The following is a 26141-nucleotide window of genomic DNA, read 5'->3' as shown; positions in this document are numbered from 1 at the left end:
TGGTAACTGTCAATTGGTAGCTTGCATTCATCAATTAGAGCTGGGTCCATTATTTGAACCATGTAAAGGCCATGTTAGCAGCAACTGGCCAATCCCACCCAGATCAAATCAGCCGGATATGAAATTGTTAGAATGAAGTAACCAAGGAAGCAGCTTAATAAAAACGAGAGAGACAAGATGAGCAGTCCGAAATTACGTTGAGAAATTTCATAACCTTTTATATTGACCTACCTTGAAGCTCTCAATTTATATGCCTCTACCAAACTGGAAGGATTGTTGACATGCAGAGTCGTGGGTCTAGCAGCCACATGCTGGGGCTGAATATGCTGTCCTGATAGGTCATTCAGGTAAGACATGATGCCACTAACCAATTGTCCAGAACTAACTTGGGTATAAGTTTTGACAAGGAATCTAAATGCAAAACAAAATTATCTCAGTGTCGTATGATGGATCATCATCATCATAATTTTTATCTACAGTTGCACTATAATTTCAAAAAATGCTTATGGGATAAAATTATGAAGGTAGAAAAGATTCAATAATTAACATAGCTTATGTCAGTTTAGACATAAAACCCAGACTGGGTCAAAAACTGCACTTAACCAGAATATTTCATACATTGATTGATTTATACAGTTTTCCCCAAAATAAGACATCCCCTGATAATAAACCCAATCAGGCTTTTGAGCGCATGGCAATAAGGCCAAGCGTTTATTTCAGGGTTCAAAAAAATATAAGACAGGGTCTTATTTTCGGGGAAACACGGTATATATATATATATATATATATATATATATATATATATATATATATATATATATATATATATATATATATATATATATATATATATATATATATATATATATCTACTTTGCTGCTGGTCACACTCTTCTCTTTTCTTCCACCTAGAATTAGAGACTTCTCTAGAGAGCTAGGTCTTCCCATTATGGATAAGTAGGATAATTTGAGCCTGATAATTTATGTCAAATGAGAACCAGGGTTGAGTTGTTCAGTGATCCACTTGTTTATCTTCTTGGCTGTCCGTTCTCAGAAAACATATATATATATATATATATATATATATATATATATATATATATATGCCCATGACTTTCTGTCCTAAACTTCTCCTTTCAGATCTTCCAATGATGCATGCGTTGCACTATAACCAAGCCCATCTACTTTGCTGCTGGTCACACTCTTCTCTTTTCTTCCACCTAGAATTAGAGACTTCTCTAGAGAGCTAGGTCTTCCCATTATGGATAAGTAGGATAATTTGAGCCTGATAATTTATGTCAAATGAGAACCAGGGTTGAGTTGTTCAGTGATCCACTTGTTTATTTTCTTGGCTATCCACGGTGTTCTCAGGAATCTTCTCCAACACCAAAGCTTAAAAACGTCAATATTTTCCTATCCTGCCTCAAGCAAAAGTCCAACTTGCACTTCCACAGGGTATCATAGGGAATATCACTGCTTGCACAATTCTGATCTTTGTAGATATAGACAACCATAGCATTTGAATATCTTTTGCAAGGCTTTAATGACGCTCTATCATGTGCTAATCTGGGGCATATTTCTTGATTGCTTGTTCCTTTACTGTTGAGGTTTATGGAGATTCTCAGTCATCCAGGTTATGGTTGTCCCAAAAGTGCTTTTTCAAGAGGCAACTATTCAAATAGTATCTTCAGCACAGGCTCAAGTTATTATGTTTCTTCCTTCTTGCTGTTTGAGTGCATGCAAAAAGTCACACAGCTAACAATAAGTGGTATGACTCACCGGGCAGTTTGCAACATCATCACAGTGTTCTCTCCTTCATAAGTACAAGAAGGAGTGAAGTTGACGTAAATATCAGGCAAACCACTGCAGCGGGAATAGCCATGTCCCCCACATGCCATCCGACATTCCTCAATGCCAGCGTTGGCAGTCCAGGAACTGAAAGCCTTGAGCCCTGCAGACAGTGCGTGCAACTGAGGAAGAAAGTAATTAAGAACAAAATAATTATTTCTTCCAGATTTGTCCTGTCACTAAATTCTACCTTCCTGAATTTTTGGTGGGGAATGGAAGAGAGACGAGATTAAGAATGGTAATCCAGATTATCTCCAAGATCAACATTTTTCCTTAGAGATTTTAAAACTCCAAGAAGAGGGGACGTTCTGTCAAGACATACTATTCTATCTAGATTTTTAAAAAACTTCAAACCAGCGTAGCAAATCATAAAAATTCCACCCCATAGTCTATCATGTCCGCTTTTCGATTTACACCAGTGTTACATTTATTAAATCATTTCTTTAGCAGCCGAACTCAGACCACATGACTGAGCTTTGTATGTAGATTCATACATATAATGCTCACAAAGGACAAAGGCTTACAAATATTTGCAGGAGAAATTTTCAGGAACAAGTCCAAATCAGAATTTAGATTTCATTATCAAGCGTTTGTAAATAATAATAATAATAATTTAAATGACTAGCATACCAGAAGTGGAACTCAAATCATTTTTAATTATTTGATTTGTTGGTCTAAACAGTGAGATTACAAAAATCATCTTGTGGCCCTCATCCCAATGGTCAGCTTATCCCTCTCATCCATTCTCATTATGAGAACATTCCACAAAGGTATTCCAAATAGAATTAGAATTCTTTATTGGCCATATGTGATTAGACACACAAGGAATTTGTCTCCAGTACATAAGTTCTCAGTGTACACTATTACAACGATAGTGAGAGATCATTATCATAGTCATTGTAAAAATACATTCATCATAAAACCTTAGATGCAACACTTGGTGATAATCATGGGTACTAAATAAGCAATCAACATAAATCATACTAGGATACTAAGTAAACAATATAAATTGTAAAGAACAACAAAACTATCACAGAGCATTTCAACGAGGCAGCTGTTGGCGCCATCTTGAATTCAATTTAAGTGAGGAAGACAAAAGGATTTAAACTGAGAGAGTATCATTCATGTCTAAGAATTTATCTGTGATATTCATAGTCCCTCAATCTTTTTTCCCTCTGATTCTAATCAGTTCCTTCCCAGGAATTTTCTTTATTCCATTATCTTGAAAGAACAAACTAAACTGTGTAGATGTCAATGGCAAAATTCAGCGTTCTGTAAGATCACAAGCCCCACCTCTGGCAGTTCACTCAAGTCTCCATCCTGGATGTTCCCGGTGATACGACGATATGTATCTTTCATATATGCACCCACAAAGTGGAAAGCATATGCTGTTGCTAGGAGAGGAAAGAGTTTGTACTGCTGAGTCTGATAATCCAAAATCTGAGGTTCTGGTTCCCTATAACAAAGCAAATAAAATAGAGAACTAAACCACTATTATGCTGTGATTTAATTCCTTAGTAATGGAGAAAACCAAACATTTACACTGTCCTAAAGGTATATTCTGATAACATATACATTTAAAGTGCAAACATATTTATTTGTAAAAGTAATCTTGGCTTGGTCCAAAACATGGCCAATAGAACTACTGTATTTTTTGGACTATAAGACACTCCGGACTATAAGGCACACATTAGCTTTAGAGGAAGAAAGCAAGAAAAATCGTTTGCCGCGATTGATGGCAAACAGGCATTGGTGAATGGGCGGCAATAGGCTGCTGTGATCCCCGCCGCCTAGAACAGCTGATTGGCACCGACCTGACCCTCCCACCACAATATTTGCTCTATAAGACACACAGACATTTCCATCTACTTTTGGGGGCGGGGGGGAGTACATCTTACAATCTGAAAAATATAGTACTTCTTTTTTTTCCCACAAAACAAAAGAGGTTAAACAACTAGCAAAATACAGGCGAGAAGTCCAAAAGAGGGAGGGAAGGAAAAAAATGGAAATAGTGAAATCGTTTAGGACATTAATTTAATTGTAAACAAATGGCTGCAGTTCTGGGATAATTCTATCTTATTCCTGACACATTGTAGCTTATACTGTGGTTGCCATGCAATTGTGTACCATCTCCTTGCCCCTTTTGTATTGGCAGATTCCCAATAACAATGATTCCCAATATAGGGCTAGTCCTGACGACAGCTCTGATTCAACCGTGTGTAACCAAAATGACAACAAAAAAAGGTGTGTGTGTGTGTGTTAATTTTTTTTGGGGGGGAACGTATTTTCTTTTTGCAAAGTAACTATTTCTCTGACACACAAGATCCACAGTAGATGTTAAAATTGGTTTGTATAATTTACCAGCAAATTCTGCTTCTTAGATGTTCCAGGTAAGTCAGGTCAAGAAATAGACCCCATACTAGGAGTTATGACAGCAGATCCTAGTCTGGGTTTTCTCCCTCCTTCCTATTATACCAAAGAGAGTTAAGGGAAGACAAGTCTGTTTCTTATGCTTAGTGGTTTTCCTCAAGCTCAGGTTTTGCTAACAGATCCTGCACATCTTCTCCAAGGTCATCGCTGGGCTTTTCTACACTGTTCTTGACAACTGCACTTCCCAAGAAAACTTGTTTTGAAAGTCAAACTTTTTGTTTTTTAAAGAGGTCACACACATATTTTTTCATGGACAAAAGCGTTATGGGCAAGGTGGCAGAGAGGTTTGCCAGTTGTTATGGCATTATGAAAACTGGCCTTAGGGATATTAATACAGGCTTCTTACCCAGGCTTTAACTCAGACTGATGTCTCACAGCACTATAGCGGATGGCAATTGTACAAGCTCTGGCTAAGCTGCGAGCAGCATCTCCAACGATAAATGAACGGATGAATACCATGGTCCCATAAGTCAGCTTGGCATTGAGAGGCTTCACATACGTGCCATCTGGTTCAACCTAGCAAAAAAAAATAGTGAAGGTGGAAAGAGTTTGTCCACCCAGTAGTGGCTTGTAAGATTATAAAAATCAGCATTGTGCTGTGTCACTGAATCCACTAAAAATTTCTTGTTAGGACCCTATTCAAAAGTATTGTGCATTTTAGAAGTATTCCTACTCATTGGTGCTTTTTAAATGAATGTTTTGGACATCACTGACATGAAGTAACAGGTAAATAATTTAAAATTAATAGACTTGCATAAATCCATTTTGCTAATTGTCTCTTTCTTGGCACATGTTGTGAAGCCAATGATGACATTCTCATGCGAACTAGGTCATATTATCTAAGCAGTTTCGTGTACATTGACAACAAAATTAATATATAACATTAAGGTGGTTAAATAATATAGATGACTAGTAAATTTAGGAAAAGGAAGACCAGATAGTTAACATGTCATTACCATTCATTATGTAGGAGGTGGGGAGGAAGCTAGAATCTATTTGACATTAATAGTCACCATGCCCTCCCATTTACTGCTTTCATTTGACATTCCTTCTCTGTTACCATAAACTGCAACAAACACATTCTTGAACACTCTTGTGTTCCAGGAAGCTGAGTTCAAGAGCTGGTAGTGAGAGAAACCTAGAAACAGAACTCCCAGGCAAATGAGACACAGCTGGATTTTATCTCTGATGGTCCTTTCTTTAACACAAACTTGGGGATTGCTTCTGACTACCAGATGATCAATTACCTCCTGAGAATATGAAGCCTTGACTTTGGGTAGTTTCTCTTGCAACCTGTCTGAACAGCTTGCGTATATAAATAGCAAAACTAAAACAAGACCCACTGTTTACCTTGGCGTGTTTCATTAGCATATTTTCCCGGGGGATACGGAAGTTGTCCATTTTTAAGTAGCCATTATCCATTTCATCATAACCAAATTTTGGGCCAATGTCACCAATGGTGATACCTGCAAACAGAATAAGCCAAAGAAATTTATCTGGTTCTTAATATTCTTAATCATTAATTGAATGGGATGAGGGGGATGTTCATAAAGTATCCTTATTCCCAACATCAATTAGTTCGAAGTGCTGAATGGTGGAAGCACTAATTATGCCAATTCCAAAACTGTGTCCTGAAAATAAGACTTTAAAGCCACAGCTGCAAAAATGTTCATTTCATTTATAGCAATGCATAGATATAGCTTTCTTTTCTTTTCCCCCTAAGCAATGGTGTTATTTTTTTCCCATCTTGAAACCAAAATGATATTAAATTCACAAATTTTAAGACTGGAAATCAGGTTTTAATAATATTCTTTTTACTCTGGCATTTTTAAAATAAGTTCTTTTTTAAAAAAAAATTAAAAGCTGCGATTTTCAGTTAGGTGTGAGTATTCAAACTCTGTCCATGCATCAATGTACAGGAAGACTTTCATACTATCCAGATGAGTCGGCTATGGGTTCTTACCCAACACTATCTAATAGCAGTAGCACTTAGACTTATATACCGCTTCGTAGTGCTTTTACAGCCCTCCCTAAGCAGTTTACAGAGTCAGCATATTGCCCCCAACAATTTGGGTCCTCATTTTACTGATCTCGGAAGGATGGAAGGCTGAGTCAACCTTGAGCTGGTGAGATTTGAACTGCCGAAGTTCTTGACCTCAAATGCAAAAGGAGGTACAACTTTATGTTATCATTGCAGCATGGACTAATACACATACTTTTAGGGAATTTTAATATTACTTGAACCTTACTTGAATTATGACAAATTAAATCTAATTAATGGCTAAATGAATATTTTTGTAAAAATGGATTCTGTTCAGCAACATTTCCCCCTTTTCAAAATTGCACCATAGTAGTTTCAAGTTCTATATTCTTTACAAACTACTATTCTTGTAATGCTAATAACATGCTTTAAGAAAAACTTTTGTGTTGCTCTTAAAAAGTCTGGATCTAGTTTGGTAACTTTTGTTAATTATAAGTCAGGCTTTCAAAGCATTTTAATATGTACAATTAATTATTTTAACTATAAAAACCAATTTTCCCTGATATGCTACAATATGGAACTGAAAAACTACAGCACTATATATATATTTTGCTTTCGTATTAACATTGCTTCCCCTATATCACCTATTTGAGGACTGCAAGTACTTCCTTATATTCAGTTTTTCCCACCACGATGTAGCCCTTGAAGATTTATGGTGCCAAATGTTTCATGTTGGACATCACATATTGTTTCAAAATGGAGCTTGTAATTCATTTATATGGCAGCTAATTTGGCAACATAAATATCTACAAATATGCTAAATATTCACTTGAGCAGACTTTCTCCACCTTTTTTACCCAGGAAGAAACTTTGAAATAATTTTCAGATTTCAGGGAACCCCTGTATAAAAATGGCAAAAACCATGAAAACTTCCAAAATGCTATTCACTTCTAACCTACATGATCTGCAATGATTACGACAATGATAAAGCAGCAGGCCAGCAGCTGAATCATGATATGTAAAAGTTCTCACAACTGAAAGCACAAAGTTAAAAAAGAAAACATCGTTTTTAAATTGCAATCTCTCAAGGTCTCCCTACCAGTCTCTCACACAACCCTAGTTGAGAAAGGGTAGTAACAGAGTAGTGATGGACTTAATACCTGGCAGTGGTTCATGGGTTCCCAACTGACGTAGAGGCACAATGAAAGCGTGTAATCCATGACATTTGTTTTGGGTGTAAAGCTGAGCCAAAACAATGGCATAGTTTGATGTCTTGCCCACTGTAAGAAAGGGGAGGGGGGAAAAGAAAACTTAGTAAGTGGAAGTTTATTTGTACAGTCCAAGAAGCATCCTATGTACATGTTGACCACATTAGTAATAATACAGACAACAGGCTGTTGTAGATTTTATGATGTGAAACCACTTTCTTTTACTCCCAAACTGAAATGAAACAAAAGGAATAAAGAATATGCAGAATTATTAAATGAGGAATATGTCGAATTAGTGAAACGGAAACATTTAATTCTGTCTGATGTCTATACTATATTAGGCTAATAAAACTAATGCTAATTTTATTATGGTGAGTGTATGGCTTAGCCCTAAAATAGAAACCGGAGTTTTTACTCATACTTTACAGTACAGAATATTCAAAAATATTTTACAACCAAAGTTATATTTCAAAACGTATCAATAGTTCATGGTCTCCACACTTAGAAAGTTCAAAAGAAAAAAAACAACAGCTCTTCCTTTCGCTTTAATTATGTAATAATACACTTACATCCACCTGGCCACCACTTAATAGAAGTCACAGTTGGGCTGTTGAGGATGAATTCTTGGGTAGCAGGATCATAGGTGGCTGTGGTTTCCAGTCCTCGGAGATGAGTTCCTGTAGGCAGGTAGCAAATTTTATTTCAACAGTTGCACAGTTCAGCACAAATATACATAATTAGATTTATTTCAACAAACTTCATTAGCAATGCAAAACCAAACAGTGCAAATAAGAAAACTGCCTGCAAATGTACATTTAAATAATGGTTAACAAGCAAACACATTACAAGAAAGGCATGTATGAAACAGTGGGTGCAAACCACTCTATTAATTGCCCTATTAATGTAAGAATGCTGTCAAATTGCTATACGATTATGTACCTCTTTTCTCTTGATGATTTATCTTGATGTGCAAATATATATTTTAGGTATCTGACAAGGCAAATGAAAGAGTCCCATGATAATTCCTTTCCAAAGAAGCTTGAGGATAAAAATGACTTTTTCTCTAAGTTCAGATATAGTCCTACACAAAAATCTTCAGAACCAGGTTTAAATTTTCAACATTTGCTTCTGTAATGTTTTTCAATCCGAGGTCTTCATGTTCACTTTCTTCTGTAGCCACTATCAATATCCCGGTTGCAGTTCGACATCCAGAATTTTCAAACTCAACGGTAAAATCCAACACAGGCGATGTATTGCCAAATATGCTGAGGGACTTTAAAAAATACGAAGAACGTGACAGCACTTTTGATTTTTGGAGTGAAAGACATTTAATGTGTTCCCGGCCCTTTCTTCAGAACATGAACCAGTTCTGGAGCAAGGTAAAAAGCTTCCCAGGGCTTCTCTTGATTGTAGCATAACTTCTAAATATATATGCTGTCTTGAATGTACAAGAATGGGTTCTATGGCAATAGTTAGATTTAGACACGAACATTGGATGTCTATTACATTCGTCTTCAATTTCTCCCTTTCATAACATTGACAGAACAGTTTACTTCAGAGGCATATCCGAAGGCGCAGGAAGAGAAATTATTCCAAGAGGCCCTGCAGAAGGTATTGTTTTATTTAAGGGTAATAAAAATGATTGAGAAGCCAAGATGTTTCCCAGAAAATTTATGAGTGTATAAGTTACTGATGGAATTAATCCGGGCCAGTAGAAAAGATACTTCGCTGAAATAGTTTTTAAAAGGTACTTTAACTTGTCAGAAGTTATATAACTCTTTCTTGCTCAGGAGCATTTGCTAATTGTTATTCTTCAAGTTTACTTTCTTCCTAACGCACAAAAAACATTTTTGTGTAATTAGAATGTTACTTTACCTATGCCAACCATAAGGCATTCAGAAATGAAGAGAAAATGTGCTTTGACTCTTTGGCAATGCCATTTTTAAAAACAAATAGGCTGTCTTTGTATCATCAGAAACCTCTGCCTCTATGTCCATCTGAACAGCTTCTTTTTCTTAAGAGGAGAAACATGTTGCTGCCAAATGAACAGCCAAAAGAACCTAGGCCCATAATGGCATACCTATGGCATGCGTGCCACAGTTGGCACCCAGAGCCCTCTCTGCAGACATGCTAGCTGTCACCCCAGTCCAGCTCCACCGCACATGCGCATGTGCCTCCCTCCAGCCAGCTGGTCTTTGGGCCTCTGCTGCATATGCGCGGGGTGTGAGGTGCATGCGGGGGACGCGTGTACGCATGCGCAGGCGGTGGAACACATACGCAGGGATGCAGGAGGCTTCCAGGCCCAAAACGGGGTGCAGGGGGCCTTGCGTGGTGCCCCGTGCCCTATTTTGGCTTCCAGGTTGGTGCAGGAGGCTTTCCAGGCCCAAAATGGGATAGGGGACACATTAGTGGGGGGCGGGGGTGGTGCTTGCATTGCATTTTGGGGGTTTGGGCATGTGCATGTGCATTCGCGCACATGTTTGCTTTGGCCATTTGGCACCAAAAAGGTTAACCATCACTGACCTAGGCTATCAAGCAACAAAGCCAGTACTTTTTGCAAAAACTAGTCTACCCTGGGAAATAAGACTTGGAAGTACTGTACCATGTCCCATCTCTGTCTGGGCATATGTGCCAATGATCTCCAAGTTCCAAGCAGGCATGAAGAAGCGATCCTGCTGTTCCTGGGTTGCCTGGGTTAGTAACGTGGGTAGGAACATGCCCAGGTGGAGGTCCAAAGGCTCAGGCCGTCCTTGATGAAGGTAGCTGTAAAGAAATGCCAGGGAAGGGAATGTGAAGGGGTATCATTGGTGGAAGCAGGGGAGATTAGAGGTGCCGATTGGAGAGGGAAAACAAAAATAATGTGATAAATTAGAATGAAGCAAGCATATTTATCAAAGCGCCATTCTTTCCCCAGAGTTACAGAACCTTACATCAATCTGAAGGACAGAGGATACTCTGATCACAAAAGGAGGACTGGTTTCAGGTGATTAATAAAAGGCAATATTATTGTAGAAATTCTAAAATAATGTCCTTGTGTTCCCTGGCAAACTTATTGAAAATAAACAGAGAATATAAATATTAGCTTCTGTACATACATTGAAAAAGGAACAAATTGGTTAACTGTTCCACAATGAAATTGAAGCAATAAAACTTTATCCAAATTTGCGGGAGGAAGGAAATTACTCAAAAGCTCTTATTCAAAGCCAGTCTACATTGCAATTATCCTCTTCCTTGTGTTGCTTCAATCTGTCATATTTCTGTTGTTTTAAATGATTTTTCAAAGGTTCTTCCGGGAAGAAAAGGATGGTGCTCTAAATCAGCAATTAAAGCTAGTAAGCCTGTTCATAGCTTTGTACGAAAACGTTTATAAAGAGAAAAACCATCACCAAAAGCTCCCCAAGTCAGCAAAACATGCTTCCTAATGATAATCCAATAAGCACATTCAAACACTATGGGCTTTTTATATCAAAGTGATTACATTTACATTACATTAATTGTACACAGACAACACACTTTTATTCAGAAATGGAATTTCTATACGTAATAAAAACTTTTTAAAACTAAAAAAAATGATTGCATTTTGCAGTGTATATGACATTCTTAAGCCAACATCCTTTTCAACACAGCCTGTGGCATGTAAGTGGCACGTAAGATGTCTTCATACTAATGAATGTCGAATAACTATGTATATAAATTATATTATGTTACTAAGAGACTGCATGGCATTTGCACTAAAGCCAAAATCTTTATTTTCAAATATCTATAGCAGTTTATTAGAACAGTGACAAACAATTTTAAAATAGTATTTAAAGGCCAGAAAATAGCATGATCAAATAATTGTTAGTTACAAATAGCAGAGAAGAATGAAATTAATTTTAGGTAGCAATGCTCAATGTGATCATTTATAGCCAGGCAAGCACATTTTGATGGCTGAAAGTTACACTAAAAAGGTTGTGTGTAAAATTTAAGAAAGCAAAAAAAAAATGTAAATAGTAAAAGAATAGTAACAGTTACAGCTATGATAGTCTGCCATCTGTTTTCAATAGCAGAATCCGTAAAAAGTGGGAAATGATGGCTTGAGAGCTATTTATGTCTTTTGAGCAAATCAATCCTTATTTACAGGATATGCAATTCTAAAACGGAGCTGTTGGGATCCTATTTTTTAACCATGTTTTTGGAAGCCATTGTTCTCCTCTTTCAAACAAAAGAGAAAAAAATAGGAGGCAGGCTACAGTAGCAAGATGTCAGAAAATTAACATTTGTTGTTGGCATCTTATCTTGAAAGCTGAATCCTCAGTAGGGCCATAAGAAACTGCCTTACACCAATTAGATCACTGTCAGTTTCCTTGACTCAAAATTGGCAACACTGGCTGATAGAAGCTCTTTAAGATCTGTCATCAGCCAGTGAACCTGGAATCTTCTGAACGTAAATTATACATATGGTACTGTACATGCTGAACTATTAGAAAAACCTTCTGTGACAGATCTATATCATTTGGATATCTCTTAAAAGTTACAAATAAGTAGAAGTAACTATTTTATATATAACACTGGCAAGCAGCCTCAGTCAAACTTATTATTTTCAGTAACATCATATTGCATTTCAGCTTGAACAACCTATCAAAACAATGGGAAATGCTGGCATACGTTTGTTGTTGAACAGAAAAATTGCACTAAGTTATGCAAGCTTGACCATTTATCATAAAATATATGGATCTTCGGCTTATACTCGGATCGGCTTATACTGAGTCCCCAGTTTACCCCAGTTTTGGGGTAAAATTGGGACCTCGGCTTATACTCGGATCGGCTTATACTGAGTCCCCAGTTTACCCCAGTTTTGGGGTAAAATTGGGACCTCGGCTTATACTCGAGTTGTTTTTTTCTTTTTCACATTTTACCGGACTGAAGCCCTGCCGGTGCAGTGAAAGGGCGGGCGGGGAGCCGCCAGCCTTCTCAGCTGAGGGAGGAGGTTTCAACGGTGGTGCCTCATTTCCCACCCTCGGCTTATACTCGAGTCCCCAGTTTACCCCAGTTTTTGGGGTAAAATTGGGGACCTCGGCTTATACTCGGATCGGCTTATATTCGAGTATATACGGTAGTTATTATTATTAGCATATTGCATTGTTACATTAGCCAGGAGACCACAATGCTATTGCAGAGTAGTAGTATGGCTGCAAAGTTACCAGCTCTGTTGTAGGAAATATTGCACACTTCCCAAGGTGTGCCATTGGAGTGCGAGCTGGCTTTGCACCAGAAAGAAAGACAAGTGACTTTTCCTGCAGCATCACCATAGGATCCGCCTTGGACGTGGCAATCAAGTTCAGAGCTGGCAGGAGTCTGACTGCCCGCACGGATCACCAAATCATCTTCTCATCAAAGTGATACCTATTTACCTACTTGCATAGAATATGCTTTCAAACTGTTAGGTGGACAGAAGCTGAGACAGGTGACAGGAGCTCACCCAACCAAATAGTGTTAGGACTCAAACCACTGGAGCAGAGATCATATCCAGCATCATTAAGCCACTGAGCCACCACACCTCGTATGGATTACTTGACCTAACACCAATATTACACTGACACAGAGACAGAAATAAGTTAATATGCATAACACGCAACCCCTCCCAAAAAACCCCTTCAAGCCCCAAATAAGTACAGCTATGGTCAAAGTTCCAAACAAAAGCAACAATAATGTGCTTATTCATATGGTGCTCCACTTTGCTTATTTGTAGTCTGTTCCATTTAGATAACAATTGTTATATTCAAGTGGTAGTACTTGCAGGGTGCAGTTGTTAAATTCATAGATGCTTAGATTCAAAACAGTGAAAGATTTTTCAAGAGGTATCAGTAGTCATGAAACCTAACAAGCCAGACTACATATATACATCATTCTCCAGGACTGATTGCAGAAAGCACATTTGAAAACCAGAGCCTTTTTCTTTTCATCCAGGCATGGTTTTAACTTCGTTACAATGCAGCATACTAATCAAGCACTTTAGTTAAATTCGGGATGACAAAAAAAAAATGTTTTCAAAGAACAATACTACCTCTTGATGTAGGAGCATTAGCTAAATGAGAAAAAAGGCCATAGACAGTACTTTCTTGATAGGTGTTTCTGTTCTATTTCATCCAGTTAATACCCATTGAGCTAATCAGTTCCAACAAATACTTATGAATACAAGTCCTATTTCTTGCCAATCAAATGAAAATGAAGACATGGGAACCAACACTTTCATTCTTTCCAGATTGGTTTAGGTGAAATGTATCTAAAATATGTAGATTCCAATATAAAAATGGCCGGGTTAATAGTAAATGAACTTTTCCCACAAACATATACTATAATGAAGGAAGCAAGTCAAGATTGTTTTCTCTCTTTTATTTCAGTTAACATAAAAACCATTGAAAAAGAAGATACAGGAAGAAAATAAGATTCCAGAAAGTAAATTATCCAATCACGATTCCAATCTAAATGAAAAGAAAAACCCCTTAATGGTACATGTTCCTAAAGGCATTTTAACATAATGTTTATAGCAGAATGTTATTACAGTGAACTCATCTGTCCAATGGCATTATTAGATCAAATTATCCAATGTCAGTATACCATGTTGCAATATTCCATACGCAAATCATACAGGACCATACCAACTGGACAGTTGGTAGCAATTCATTTTAGTTTACTTATGTTATTGTCGAGGAAGAAGAGGCAGAGCCTGGGGGTGGAGTCAAGAGGAGACTCAGCCTAAAAATTGTTATGCGTCCACAAATGCTCCAAATCCAATCCTCCTTGAATTCCGATGACTCCTATCTAGTGCCAATTTAGTTGACTAGATTCTTGTGTATAAAGGTAAAGGTTCCCCCACATATGCCTGCTAGTTGTTTTCCAGCTCTAGGGACATTGCTCATCTCTGTTTCTAAGCTGAAGAGTCAGTGCTGTCAAAGACATTTCCATGGTCATGTGGCTGGCATGACTCAATGCCAAAGGCGCACGGTTACTTTCCCACCAACGTGGTCCCTATTTTTCTACTTGCATTTTTATGTGCTTTCGAACTGCTAGGTTGGCAGAAGCTGGGACAAGTACTGGGAGCTCACCCCGTTCGTTAGGCAGCGCTAAGGGTTCGAACCACTGAACTGCCGACCTTCTGATCGACAAGCTCAGCGTCATAGCCACTGAGCCACTGCATCCCTTCTTGTATATAGATTTGAGCAATAAATCTTCTAAACTGGAACTTAACATATGGTCCTGATTCTTTGCACCTGACGGTTACCATCATACTTGTCTGTGTCTTGTTCAATACATAAGCATGTAGCTTATAGTTTTCAATGTATAAAATTGCCTTTAGTCCGCATGTGAAGTGCTCTGCATATAATTTCAGTACAAACTTATTTAAGAAAACTTCAGCCTGGCAAGGAAAAGAATTGCTCATGCCAATTCTTAAGAACATTTTTTTTGGTCATTTAATGACTCCTAATCCCTTGCAGGGTGGAGTCTGGGCAACTGAATGGAGCTGAGTGTTTACTGGCTGGATGCCCTTCCTGTCGCCAATGTGGAGTTCGCAGCAGATATATCACAACCTCCTGATTGTGTGATGAGAGCTCCACCTCTAAGCCACCGCATCATTCTCCGATTTTTAAGAACATGATATACAAAAGTCCAAGGCAAAGAATGTAAAACTCACAAATAGCTTTTATATTGGCTTTGAACCTGTAACACCCAAATAGTAGATAGCCCTCCAACAGCTCTAATCAACACATTAAATTTGATTCAGGGTTGCGTGCTTGCTCTTTATCTCTAAACCCACTGCCAGGCAGATATGAATAATATTGTATTGGAATACCCGTATATTTCTGAAAAGAACTAACCGTGCCCCAATTCCGTCTGAGCGTAGGTGCCGATTATCTGGTAGCGGGAGGCCAGGGGCAGCCACTTCTTTTTCTGAGCATCTGTGCATTGGCTCTGTAAGGTGGGCACAAACATGGTGATGTGCACGTCAATGGGTGCAGTGTGTTTGCCCATGCATGTTCTAGGGAAGAGAGAGATGGCAGATCAGGTCACATCCATTATTCCAAGGGCCAAGGACCTTTGCTCCAATTGTAAATAGGCATGTACGCAGATGTGGTTTCTTTTAATTCTTTCGGTTTTGGTGATATTAGAAATGATGCTAAAAGAAAGCATCGCATCCATGTAGTTTTCTGGGTACCGCCTCAGCCCTCTTCCCAACTTAGTCTACGAGATTTCCTGACAATCTTTTATCCACGTCCTAATCAGAATTCCTTAAAACAGTACTTAACCTGTTTCTGTTACTCCCAGTAAGCTAACCGGGCTAAACAGATGGATAACCATAGTATTTAAATACTTGCAATGACCTCAATTATACACAAAATAAAGCCATTAACCACAGTTGACCCACATAGAGGGTCAAAATAAAGTGCATGCTGCAACATGATGCAGCCATTGTTATGATAATTTCAACTAAGTTTTGTCAACTGAGTAGTTGCTGAGAGTAAGAAAGAAGAAGGATGTCTAAGTAATCATGAATAAGTGATGTAGCTACACCACATTGTGTGCCAATTGTGGGCATCCTCTCAATTAAGGGGCAGAATATATTCATTGGTACTAATTTTCCCTTGAGGTTAGTTTCTGGAATTTCAAAACAACTGTTGGATTTACATAAATAAATAGGTTTCTCCAGGCCTTGATGAATCAGAAAAGGGAGATGCCCCAAAACAGATAAATAAGAACTGAGAAACCTTGGTGAGTAAGGAAAACTGGGCAGGAGGGCAAGGTTGCCCATAATGGAGAATGGGCACATTTCAACAGGCTGTTGTAGATTCCGTATATGGTGACAAATAGCAGCCATGGAATCATTGCTCTATGTTGTATAATAAAGCTTGGGTAGCTTGGTTTGTTCAGGAGTTACATACAGTTGTGTAAGTGGTTTCTAAATCCTTGGGGAAAGAGGCATGGAATCCATGATTAAAGTGTCAGATTAAATTCTGGATTTAATAAGAATTTAATCAGATAAACATTATATTCAAGTGATGGGCGGAAAGTATATCAACCATGTTTTTTAACAGCTCCAATACATATGCACATGCACGTACATGTTTAGAGAGGTGTTTATACTTATGACCTAAAAAAATAGGAGTGCCAACTTGGATATCATCCATAATAACAGCTAACTCAATACAAATCCCATAGTGTTCAAACCATTCCCCATTTTTTTAAAAAAACAATTTGGTGCAAATCTATTATGGTTAACCTCCCTGAGGAACCAGAAGAAATTACCACTATATTCTTCAAGATTACTGTTTTCCTGTTTATTACATATATGGAAATTATTTTCAATCCATCTTGATTAGAATGATTGGGATTTGCATTATCTTTTGTACCTCTGATGAGGGTAAGAAATCGATAAAGGAGAACATTCTTTAGATATTGGCCCGGTGCCTGTTTCTAACCTGGCCGACTATGTGTTTAAAAGCAAGGAAATACCCTATTTCTCTCTTTCTTGCCTTTCTCTCTCTTCAAGTTATGGCTTAATTAGAAGTGAGGCTTTCCTATTCGATATATTTCTTGATAAATTGTAATTAATGTTAATTAGCATTTGTTGATTATGGGGCTAAGCTGTATACATCCAAGACCATTTTGAATACAGGTAGTCCTCAACTTTGAACAGTTTATTTATTGACCGTTCAAACTTATAACAGCACTGAAAAAAGTGACTTATGACCATTTTGCACACTTATAACCATTGCAGAATCCCCATGGCCCTGTAATCAAAATTCAGACAATTGGCAACTAACTCATATTTTTGACGGTTGTGGTGTCTTGGGATCATCTGATTGCCTTTTGCAACTTTCTGACAAGGAAAGTCAATGGGGAAGCCAAATGTGTTACTAACTTAAAAACTGATTCACTTAACAACTTTGGCAAGAAAGATCATAAAATGGGGCAGAATTCACTTAACAACTCGCTCACTTGGCGACAGAAATTTTAGGCTCAATTGTGGTTATAAGTCAAGGATTATCTGTACTTTTTGGAATGGGTTGTATTACTACTTAATCAGTTTTCTTGTAGTGCTCTGCATATACTCAAAAGCACATCCTTTAACAAAAACTCTGGTTAAATTCAAATATCCAATAAGAATATTACTGTAGAGTGTGAGTACTTTCCAACAGTTGCAAGAGGAAATGGGATTAAGAACAGCACTGCATGACATCAAATTCACATTTGACAATTGGACTAGTTATCAGAATAATTATCAGCATTTCAATTATTCTTCTGAGCACCTCTTGACATTCAGTACTGAGGTTTTTCTGAAAGGAATCAAGAGCTCTTGCAGGCAATTAAAACCACTGTCACAATATTGTAAAACTGGGGAACTTTTCTTTCCATCTGCTGTTTCTTTAAATCTTTCCAAGATGAATTTTCATTGCAAGAAAGGGTGTTCATGCACACATAAGTTTGTTATGAATAGACTTCTTTATTTTCTTGATTCTGATTGAACACTGCTGTCTTAGATTTTTTTAATCAAGTCACCCACTCAGTTAGAGTGCTTTGTACAAAAACCAGCATGGTAGTTTAGCTCTATGGGAACAACTGGAAGACCTTGTGATGCAATAATAAAAAATCTCCTTTTTTAAAGCCTTTTTTTGCCTTTACAACAGATGGCTGTAGCAAAGTCATTTACCAGCCAACCACTTTATCTTGTTGTGAAAGGGCGCAGGTACATAATCTTCTGAGAGCTATTGACTCATTTCCTAAGACAGTGAATCTTAACAGGTGACCTAGCCACGCAAACTTTGTACAGAGTTTTAAAAATTAGATCTGCTCTGTATTGTGCTGCAACACTGGAGCCATCTGATTAGTAATTCTCTTAATAGAGCTTCGGATCACAAAACCTGTCAAACTAGCTATACACATCATCACATTTTGTGTGTGTGTTTGTGTATACGTGGTACTTATAGGCCTATGTTTCTCAATCTCATCATCTTTAAGTTGTATGAAACTCATCTTAATTCTGAGAGTTGAAACCCATCTTAAAGATGTTGAGGCTGAGTACCACTTTTATAGGCAGGTCACCTGATTTTACTTACAGAGATTTTTCCTTAAAACACAGTAATTTCCATTTTGCTGGATCTAATCCAACATAAGCAGATCCAGTGCCAGAAGGACCCACAGTCACTTTCTGACATAATTTGCCTCCTGTTCTTTTCTATTAGTATTTGTTATTAAGGCACACCACTGTAAAATATGGAACAAACTATCAATGTAAAATAACACTCCTATTCCTGGGGCACAGGACAATTAACAGCTAAATGGCAAATAATTCCTTAAAAAATAAATTATTTTGTTAAGCTTCACTATAAGACGGGGTGTCAAACTCGCATTGTTGTCGTCACGTGATGTATCGTGACTTTCTCCCCCCCCTTGCTAAAACGGGTGGGTGTGGCCAGTGTATGACGCATCAGGCTCATGAGTTTGACATCCCTGCTATAAGATAAAAATACAGAAAAAAAAAACAAAAATTCAAAAACTACATAAAGAAGTGCAAAGAGAGAAAAAAAAGTGGCGACTTCCTACTTTTTTCAATACAGTAAACACAAAAAAAAGTCTTTTGCTTTAAATTTCATATTTCAAGCTGTTTCTACAATAATAAAATTATTCTAATCAGGGATGAAATGCTCCCGGATTGGAGGGGATTGTGCGATCCGGTAGCGATGGCGGCTGCTGGTTCGGAGGACCGGTAGCAAAAATCCCTGGCCCTGCCCCCCTGCCTCTGCTGAGCTGCACCATCAGCAGAGGGGTTTTTATTTTACTTTTAAAAGCCGGTTTTGCTACAGCCGAAACCTTCCTTTAAAAGTAAAAAAAAGCCTTTGAGGATCCCGCCCCTCAGCTGAGATCAGCAGCCTTTAAACTTAAAAATTAAAATTAAAATTAAATGCTACTCTGGGGATCTCACCTGAGTTCCTATCAGCAGAATCTTAAAGAACATGTTTTCTGTAGAAAACATGTAGAAAAACTCCTTTTAAAAGAGTCTAAGCCACTTACCTGATTATGGATCGACCTCATGGCTCTGCTCACAGCCCGAAAGCCCCAGTTTCACTTTTAGCACGACACAGAACTAAACTAAACTTAGCTAATCTATTTCACCACTGAGTGATTAATGCTGTCTGGCTGAGGGACTCTGGGAATTGAAGTCCACAATAAAATAAAATAAAATAAAATAATAAAATAAAATATTTGTGCAGCTTTGGTGTGTTTCTGTAGTGTTTCACTCTAAGTACACAAACACACAAAATCTCAGAAAGCTGTATGTGGTATTGTGTGTGTGTGTGTGTGTATGTCAGTTGTGTGTGTGTAAAGTGTGAAAGTTGGTTTTTGAGCTTTTTGTGGCTGTGTGAAGTGTGAACTGCAGCTGCTTTTACATTGTGTGTGAGTCAGTTGTGTTGTGTTGTGTTGTGTGTGTGTAAAGTGTGAAAGTTGGTTTTTGGTACCTCTTATTGTTTTTTTATACTTTATTATTTTTATTATTTTTTGTTATTGGCCACGCCCACCCAGTCATCTGACCACCAAGCCATGCCCACCAATTAAGCCACACCCACAGAACTGGTAGGGAAAATTTTTAGATTTCACCCCTGATTCTAATCCTCAAAACCTAAATCCTGAGCCTCTACCACAAATTTTCAGGGACATACCCTGCATGAAAACATAGCAACAAGATTTGTCTATTCAGTAAGGTTTTTCTTTACCCAAGAAAAGATAATATTGATTTATTTTCAATGCGAGCCTGTTTTTTATACCATGTTTATCCACAAACAACAAAAGGAATAGTTCATTTCCCATTTTTCTATGTATAAGTTCACAAACCAGTTTTGGAACATTAACAATACCATTAATTCAATTAAAGTCAATTAATGATTAAAAGCTGATAGAAAGGAATATGGTTTGTTATTTTTCTTTAAACCAGGAAAGTGGGAGCCAAACACATTGCCCTACCTACAGTAACATCCATTAGCCTGAAAACCATACAGAAGAAAGTTCTCCCCCCACCCCCAGCAGACAGGTCATCCTCTGAGAGCAGGTTATATTCAACGGGGCCTCTCCTGCTGATCTAAATAACCAGGTGAATTCCTAGTGGACAAGGCATTCCCCCCCCCAATAATGAAATCATTTAAGGCTTTAAAGATCATGTCGTGTCCCACTCCTCCGCTGACAGCCGGGTCAGGGAAATCCGAATCAGGCTTGCCTCTGCAGCTCTGCCCAAAGTCCTAGCAAAGTCCTCAGAGCAGGCAGGAGACCAGAAAGTGACTTCAGCAAGATAAGTTCGACTTTGCCTGACTCAGAGACTGCCAGAAAGCAGATCCTTTATATAGGCCATGGGGTGTGGCTCCATGACTCAGCACTCATTAAGGCCTGCCCCTCCCTTCCTTCTGTTGCCTCCGCCTATCCAGTCTTCTGATGCGAGGGTCACTCCAATCAGCAGCTGTTGGAAATAAACTTTCCTCAGGCTCACATGCTGTGGAGGAGGGGGAGGGGTCTAGCTGCTCCGTTTGCCTGGGCATGGAGCCAGGGCTGGGGCCGGGGGGTGCTCCCTCCTCTGCAGCCTGCTTGGGCATGGAGCCAGGGCTGGGACCGGGAGGTGCCCCCTCCTCTTCAGCTTGTCTGGGCATGGAGCCAGGACTGGGGCCGAGAGGCATACATTCCTCCGTATTCGGGAGCAGATAAGAAGGCCCCGGCTGCTGTGAGAGCGGGCAAGACACAACAGATCAATATCAGGATATAAATTGTGCCCAGTAGGCAATTCACAGTCAGTGCAGAGCTTTCTGTACAATCATATGATCCCCCTGCTTTGCACTGGTCAGCAACCTCACATTTTATGAGAACCCTTATAGGCCCAAAATGGAACGATTTAATCCTTTGGAACAGTACTCCTTGGTAGGATCAGTGGTTGCTGCTTTATATCAAAAGAACTGTTGCTTTTGGAAACTGTAGGTTGTTGCATCAAAGAACTGAGCTATGATTGTAATGCAACATAATAGCAAATCTATCCTTCAAAAAAAAAAAAAAAGATTATAAACAGAGGAAAATCCAATATGCTGCATAAACTTTCCATCCTTGTTATAAATGATAGCAAGTTCTCACCACTGAAACCAACCTTAAAGTTGTCCCCACCCCCAGCAGACAGATTATCCTCTGAGAGCAGGTTATATTCAACGGGGCCTCTCCTGCTGATCTAAATAACCAGGTGAATTCCTAGTGGACAAGGCATTCCCCCCCCCAATAATGAAATCATTTAAGGCTTTAAAGATCATGTCATGTCCCACTCCTCCGCTGACGGCCGAGTCAGGGAAATCCGAATCAGGCTTGCCTCTGCAGCTCTGCCCAAAGTCCTAGCAAAGTCCTCAGAGCAGGCAGGAGACCAGTAAGTGACTTCAGCAAGATAAGTTCGACTTTGCCTGACTCAGAGACTGCCAGAAAGCAGATCCTTTATATAGGCCATGGGGTGTGGCTCCATGACTCAGCACTCATTAAGGCCTGCCCCTCCCTTCCTTCTGTTGCCTCCGCCTATCCAGTCTTCTGATGCGAGGGTCACTCCAATCAGCAGCTGTTGGAAATAAACTTTCCTCAGGCTCACATGCTGTGGAGGAGGGGGAGGGGTCTAGCTGCTCCGTTTGCCTGGGCATGGAGCCAGGGCTGGGGCAGGGGTGCTCCTCCTCTGCAGCCTGCTTGGGCATGGAGCCAGGGCTGGGACCGGAGGTGCCCCTCCTCTTCAGCTTGTCTGGGCATGGAGCCAGGGCTGGGGCCGGGAGGCATACATTCCTCCGTATTCGGGAGCAGATAAGAAGGCCCCGGCTGCTGTGAGAGCGGGCAAGACACAACAGATCAATATCAGGATATAAATTGTGCCCAGTAGGCAATTCACAGTCAGTGCAGAGCTTTCTGTACAATCATATGATCCCCCTGCTTTGCACTGGTCAGCAACCTCACATTTTATGAGAACTCTTATAGGCCCAAAATGGAACGATTTAATCCTTTGGAACAGTACTCCTTGGTAGGATCAGTGGTTGCTGCTTTATATCAAAAGAACTGTTGCTTTTGGAAACTGTAGGTTGTTGCATCAAAGAACTGAGTTATGATTGTAATGCAACATAATAGCAAATCTATCCTTCAAAGAAAAAAAAAAAGATTATAAACAGAGGAAAATCCAATATGCTGCATAACTTTCCATCCTTGTTATAAATGATAGCAAGTTCTCACCACTGAAACCAACCTTAAAGTTGTCTCCACCCCCCGAAAATAAATGTGGGCATGTGCATTATGTGTACACAAACGTTAGTCAGGGTGAACGTAACAAAAAAAGGCAACACAAAATTAAAAAATGACATTAGTAATAGTATTAAAAATTACCAATGAAATTGTTTGTAAAATAAGGTACCTCTTTTGTAAATTTAATTTACTGTTCATTTTCACCCACTGCTCCCCCTTCTTGAATGTATATAAACATAAGAGAGAGAATATGGAAATATGGAGTCAGCACGCATAAAACTTGCAATAAACTCAGTTAAAGTACAGGTAGTCCTCGACTTACAACCACTCACTTAATGACCGTTTGAAATTGCAAGGGCACTGAAAAAAGTGACTTATGACCATTTTCACACTTACAATTGTTGCAGCATCCCCATAATCATGTGATCAAAATTTGGATACTTGGCAATTGGTTCATATTAATGACAGTTGCAGTGTCCGGGGTGAGGGTGGGGGTGTCACGTGATCATCTGTTGTGACTCTCTGACAACCAAAGTCAATGGGGAAGCCAGATTTTCACTTTGCAACCGTGTTACTAAATTAACTGTACTAATTCACTTAACAACCGTGGCAAGAAAGGTCATAAAATGAGGCAAAACTCACTTAACAATTGTCTTGCTAAGCAACAGAAATTTTGGGCTTGATTGTGGTAATAATTTGAGGACTCACTGTAAATTAATCCCAGAAAATACACACTGACTACTATTATCTGGGGATAGATCTGTTCAGCCCAGTCAACCATACAGGTAATACCCAATTTATAGTCATAAATGGGACCAAATTTTCTATTCCTAAGCAAGGTGCTTAAGTGAGTCAAACTCAATTTTATGATCTTTTTCTGTCTCAGTTGTTAAGTGAAACACTGAAGTTATTAAGTGAATCATATGGTCATCACGCATATCTGGATTCCTCCATTGACTTTGCTTGTTGGAAATCAGCTGGGGAGATCACAAAGGCTGATCACATCACCCCAGGCCACTGCCAAGTTTGCAAATACATGCCAGTTTGCCAAGCGCCCAAATTTTCTCACTTATGACTGTCACAGTATCCCTACAGTAGGGATACTATGACAGTTATAAGTGAGAAGACTAACTATAAATCTCTTTTCCAGTGCCTTTGTAAATTAAAACAGTCACTGAATGAGCAGCTTTAAGTCAAGGATTACCTGTAGAAAAAATAGGGGATATCAATATTTTTCTCTTTAAATAAAGTCACTTTCCTTTTGTTCCCTTCTGCATGAGGGATGAGCATCTGCAACAAACCAGTACAAGCACTTCAAAGAAGAATTCAGTCATCCCACAAGCTGGAAAATGGATCCCCCTCCATTCATGTCATGCCAGCATTCAAAGGTGTTCCTGCTTCCAGTAGTGATGCTTGCCGTCACTTGCTTTAAGTAGCAAAACTTTATTTTCAATGGCATTTTCTGGTATATACATAACAGAGCTTCCTGCCCCAAATTTACAGAGGGAAGCCCCACCATCTGCCTATCCAGTACATAGTACATATAGTAAGACTGCTGCAATGTCAGTGAAAGAAGTGCTCCACCCACTGAGAAATGTTTATCCTTGAACAAGATTGAATGCAGTGCAATGATCTTTTCCAAACAATTATTAAACCAAAGGCTCAAAGATCAGCAATTAGGGTTTAAGTTCAGAACTAGATGAATAACTTCCAACATTATCTCTGCCACCAAGTTCATTCTACTGGTTACTTCTACTGGCTCTCTATCAGAGAAGAATGGAAAATCAAGGACCTTAACTGCTACCAACTTGCAATTGAGGACCTGTATACTGCATCAAAAAGAAGGCTGTGAAAATATTTAGACCACTCACATCCTGGATATAAGCTGTTTTTTACTCCTACCCTCAAAATGACACTGCAGAGCACTGCATACCAGAACAACTAGACACAAGAACAGTTTCTCCCTGAATGCCATCACTCTGCTAAACAAATAATTCCCTCAATAATGTCAAACTATTTACTAAGTCTGCACCACTATTAATCTTCTCATCGTTCCCATCATCCATCTCCTTCCACTTATGACTGTATGACTGTAACTTTGTTGCTTGTATCCTTACGATTTATACTGATATTGTTTCCTGATTGCTTATTTGTACCCTATGACTTACACTGATATTGTTTCCTGATTGCTTATTTGTACCCTATCATTAAATGTTGTACCTTAGAATTCTTAATGATCTTTTCTTTTATGTACACTGAGAGTATATGCACCAAGACAAATTTCGTGTGTGTCCAATCACACTTGGCCAATAAAAAATTCTATTCTAAAGTAGCAAGACTATTTCAAGACTGGAAGTTTTCCGTGACGCAATGTAAAGGGTAAAAAAACAAAAGTGATAGAGGAGAAAACAAACTAGAGAACTGTTGTTAATGTGAATGTATCATGTCCTTAGCTGACATTAAGTACTGTAAAAGAAAGCTTGCTTGGTTAAAATGTAACACTGTTCCTAGCCTTCATGAATGCTACAGTACATATATCTAGTTTCCACTGCTACAATAAAAGGAACTGAGGTTGCATAGGCTTTCCAGAAAACTATGTTTAGGGAAGCTTTGCTAACTGAAGACTTCCAACGAGTATATTTAAAAGTCCCATGTAAAGTGTCTTTTGAAATTAAGCATGACCATCCCTTATATTTATAGGACAAATGTTATGCTTTTTAATATACCCAATAATGAACACAAGTACCTTTTAAACCAGAAGATCTCATCAGGGTCTGCAATCCCATATTCTCTTAATTTCATCACCATAAGAGCACTCTTTTTGATAGCTACTTCATAGCGTTGGCTGCGGGAGAGGAAATTTACATCTTCATGCTTGAAGCTGGGATCATTTGCAACAATAGCTTCTATGGGAAGAAGAGATATTCATTGTTTTCTTCAAAAAGGTGTAAGACAATATCCTGCTAAATAAGAGCATGTTTCTTATTTAAACCAATCGATTAGAAATACCTTTAATATTCTTAGATGCAGCTGTCATTCTGATAACCACTTTTATAATTTAATGCAGATCATAATTAACATAAAGGTGTAATCACAAAATCTAGAAAAGTACAACCAGTACAAATGAGTTACTTTCCTATCTTTGGGGAAAATGAAGATTGGCAAAGGGAAAAAAAAGTCTATGCTCTTATTATGTGGTGAGGATTTCAAGCATTTCATAGTTTCTCACATTACTTGGTTAGATAATACAGGTCAATTAACTGAATATAAGAAAGGAAAGTTTGACAACAGGTTTCGACAACTGCTTTATTCTTAAAAGCCATCTCTTCTCATAGAATCTTCTAGCTGGGGAATTCCCTGTCCCTTAGGTCTCCTATTTTAAACGGTAAGACAATAAGGTATTG

At 38.6% G+C, this 26141-nt stretch overlaps 1 protein-coding gene across 3 annotated transcripts in view; it reads right to left on the bottom strand.

Moving 5' to 3' along the window:
* The window catches only part of ACOX1 (acyl-CoA oxidase 1), a 32294-nt gene that overhangs the window by 5460 nt on the left and 693 nt on the right, over window positions 1-26141 (bottom strand). Inside the window, exons 1-10 of one of the 3 annotated variants that reach the window (XM_058165946.1) lie at window positions 25484-25623; window positions 15327-15487; window positions 10070-10230; window positions 8037-8144; window positions 7420-7539; window positions 5629-5744; window positions 4625-4794; window positions 3142-3304; window positions 1780-1970; window positions 232-411 (exon numbers count right to left, since the gene is read on the bottom strand). In XM_058165946.1, the coding sequence (XP_058021929.1) occupies window positions 232-411; window positions 1780-1970; window positions 3142-3304; window positions 4625-4794; window positions 5629-5744; window positions 7420-7539; window positions 8037-8144; window positions 10070-10230; window positions 15327-15415 (1298 nt within the window). In that variant the 5' untranslated portion in view covers window positions 15416-15487; window positions 25484-25623. Of the gene's footprint in view, window positions 1-231; window positions 412-1779; window positions 1971-3141; window positions 3305-4624; window positions 4795-5628; window positions 5745-7419; window positions 7540-8036; window positions 8145-10069; window positions 10231-15326; window positions 15488-25483; window positions 25644-26141 lie in introns of those variants that run through there. The other 2 variants (XM_058165945.1, XM_058165944.1) reach the window with 2 other exon arrangements.

Source organism: Ahaetulla prasina, chromosome 2 (genome assembly GCF_028640845.1).
Source record: "Ahaetulla prasina isolate Xishuangbanna chromosome 2, ASM2864084v1, whole genome shotgun sequence".
NCBI classification, from domain to species: Eukaryota; Metazoa; Chordata; class Lepidosauria; order Squamata; family Colubridae; genus Ahaetulla; species Ahaetulla prasina.
This window is presented reverse-complemented; position numbering and strand designations above follow the sequence as displayed.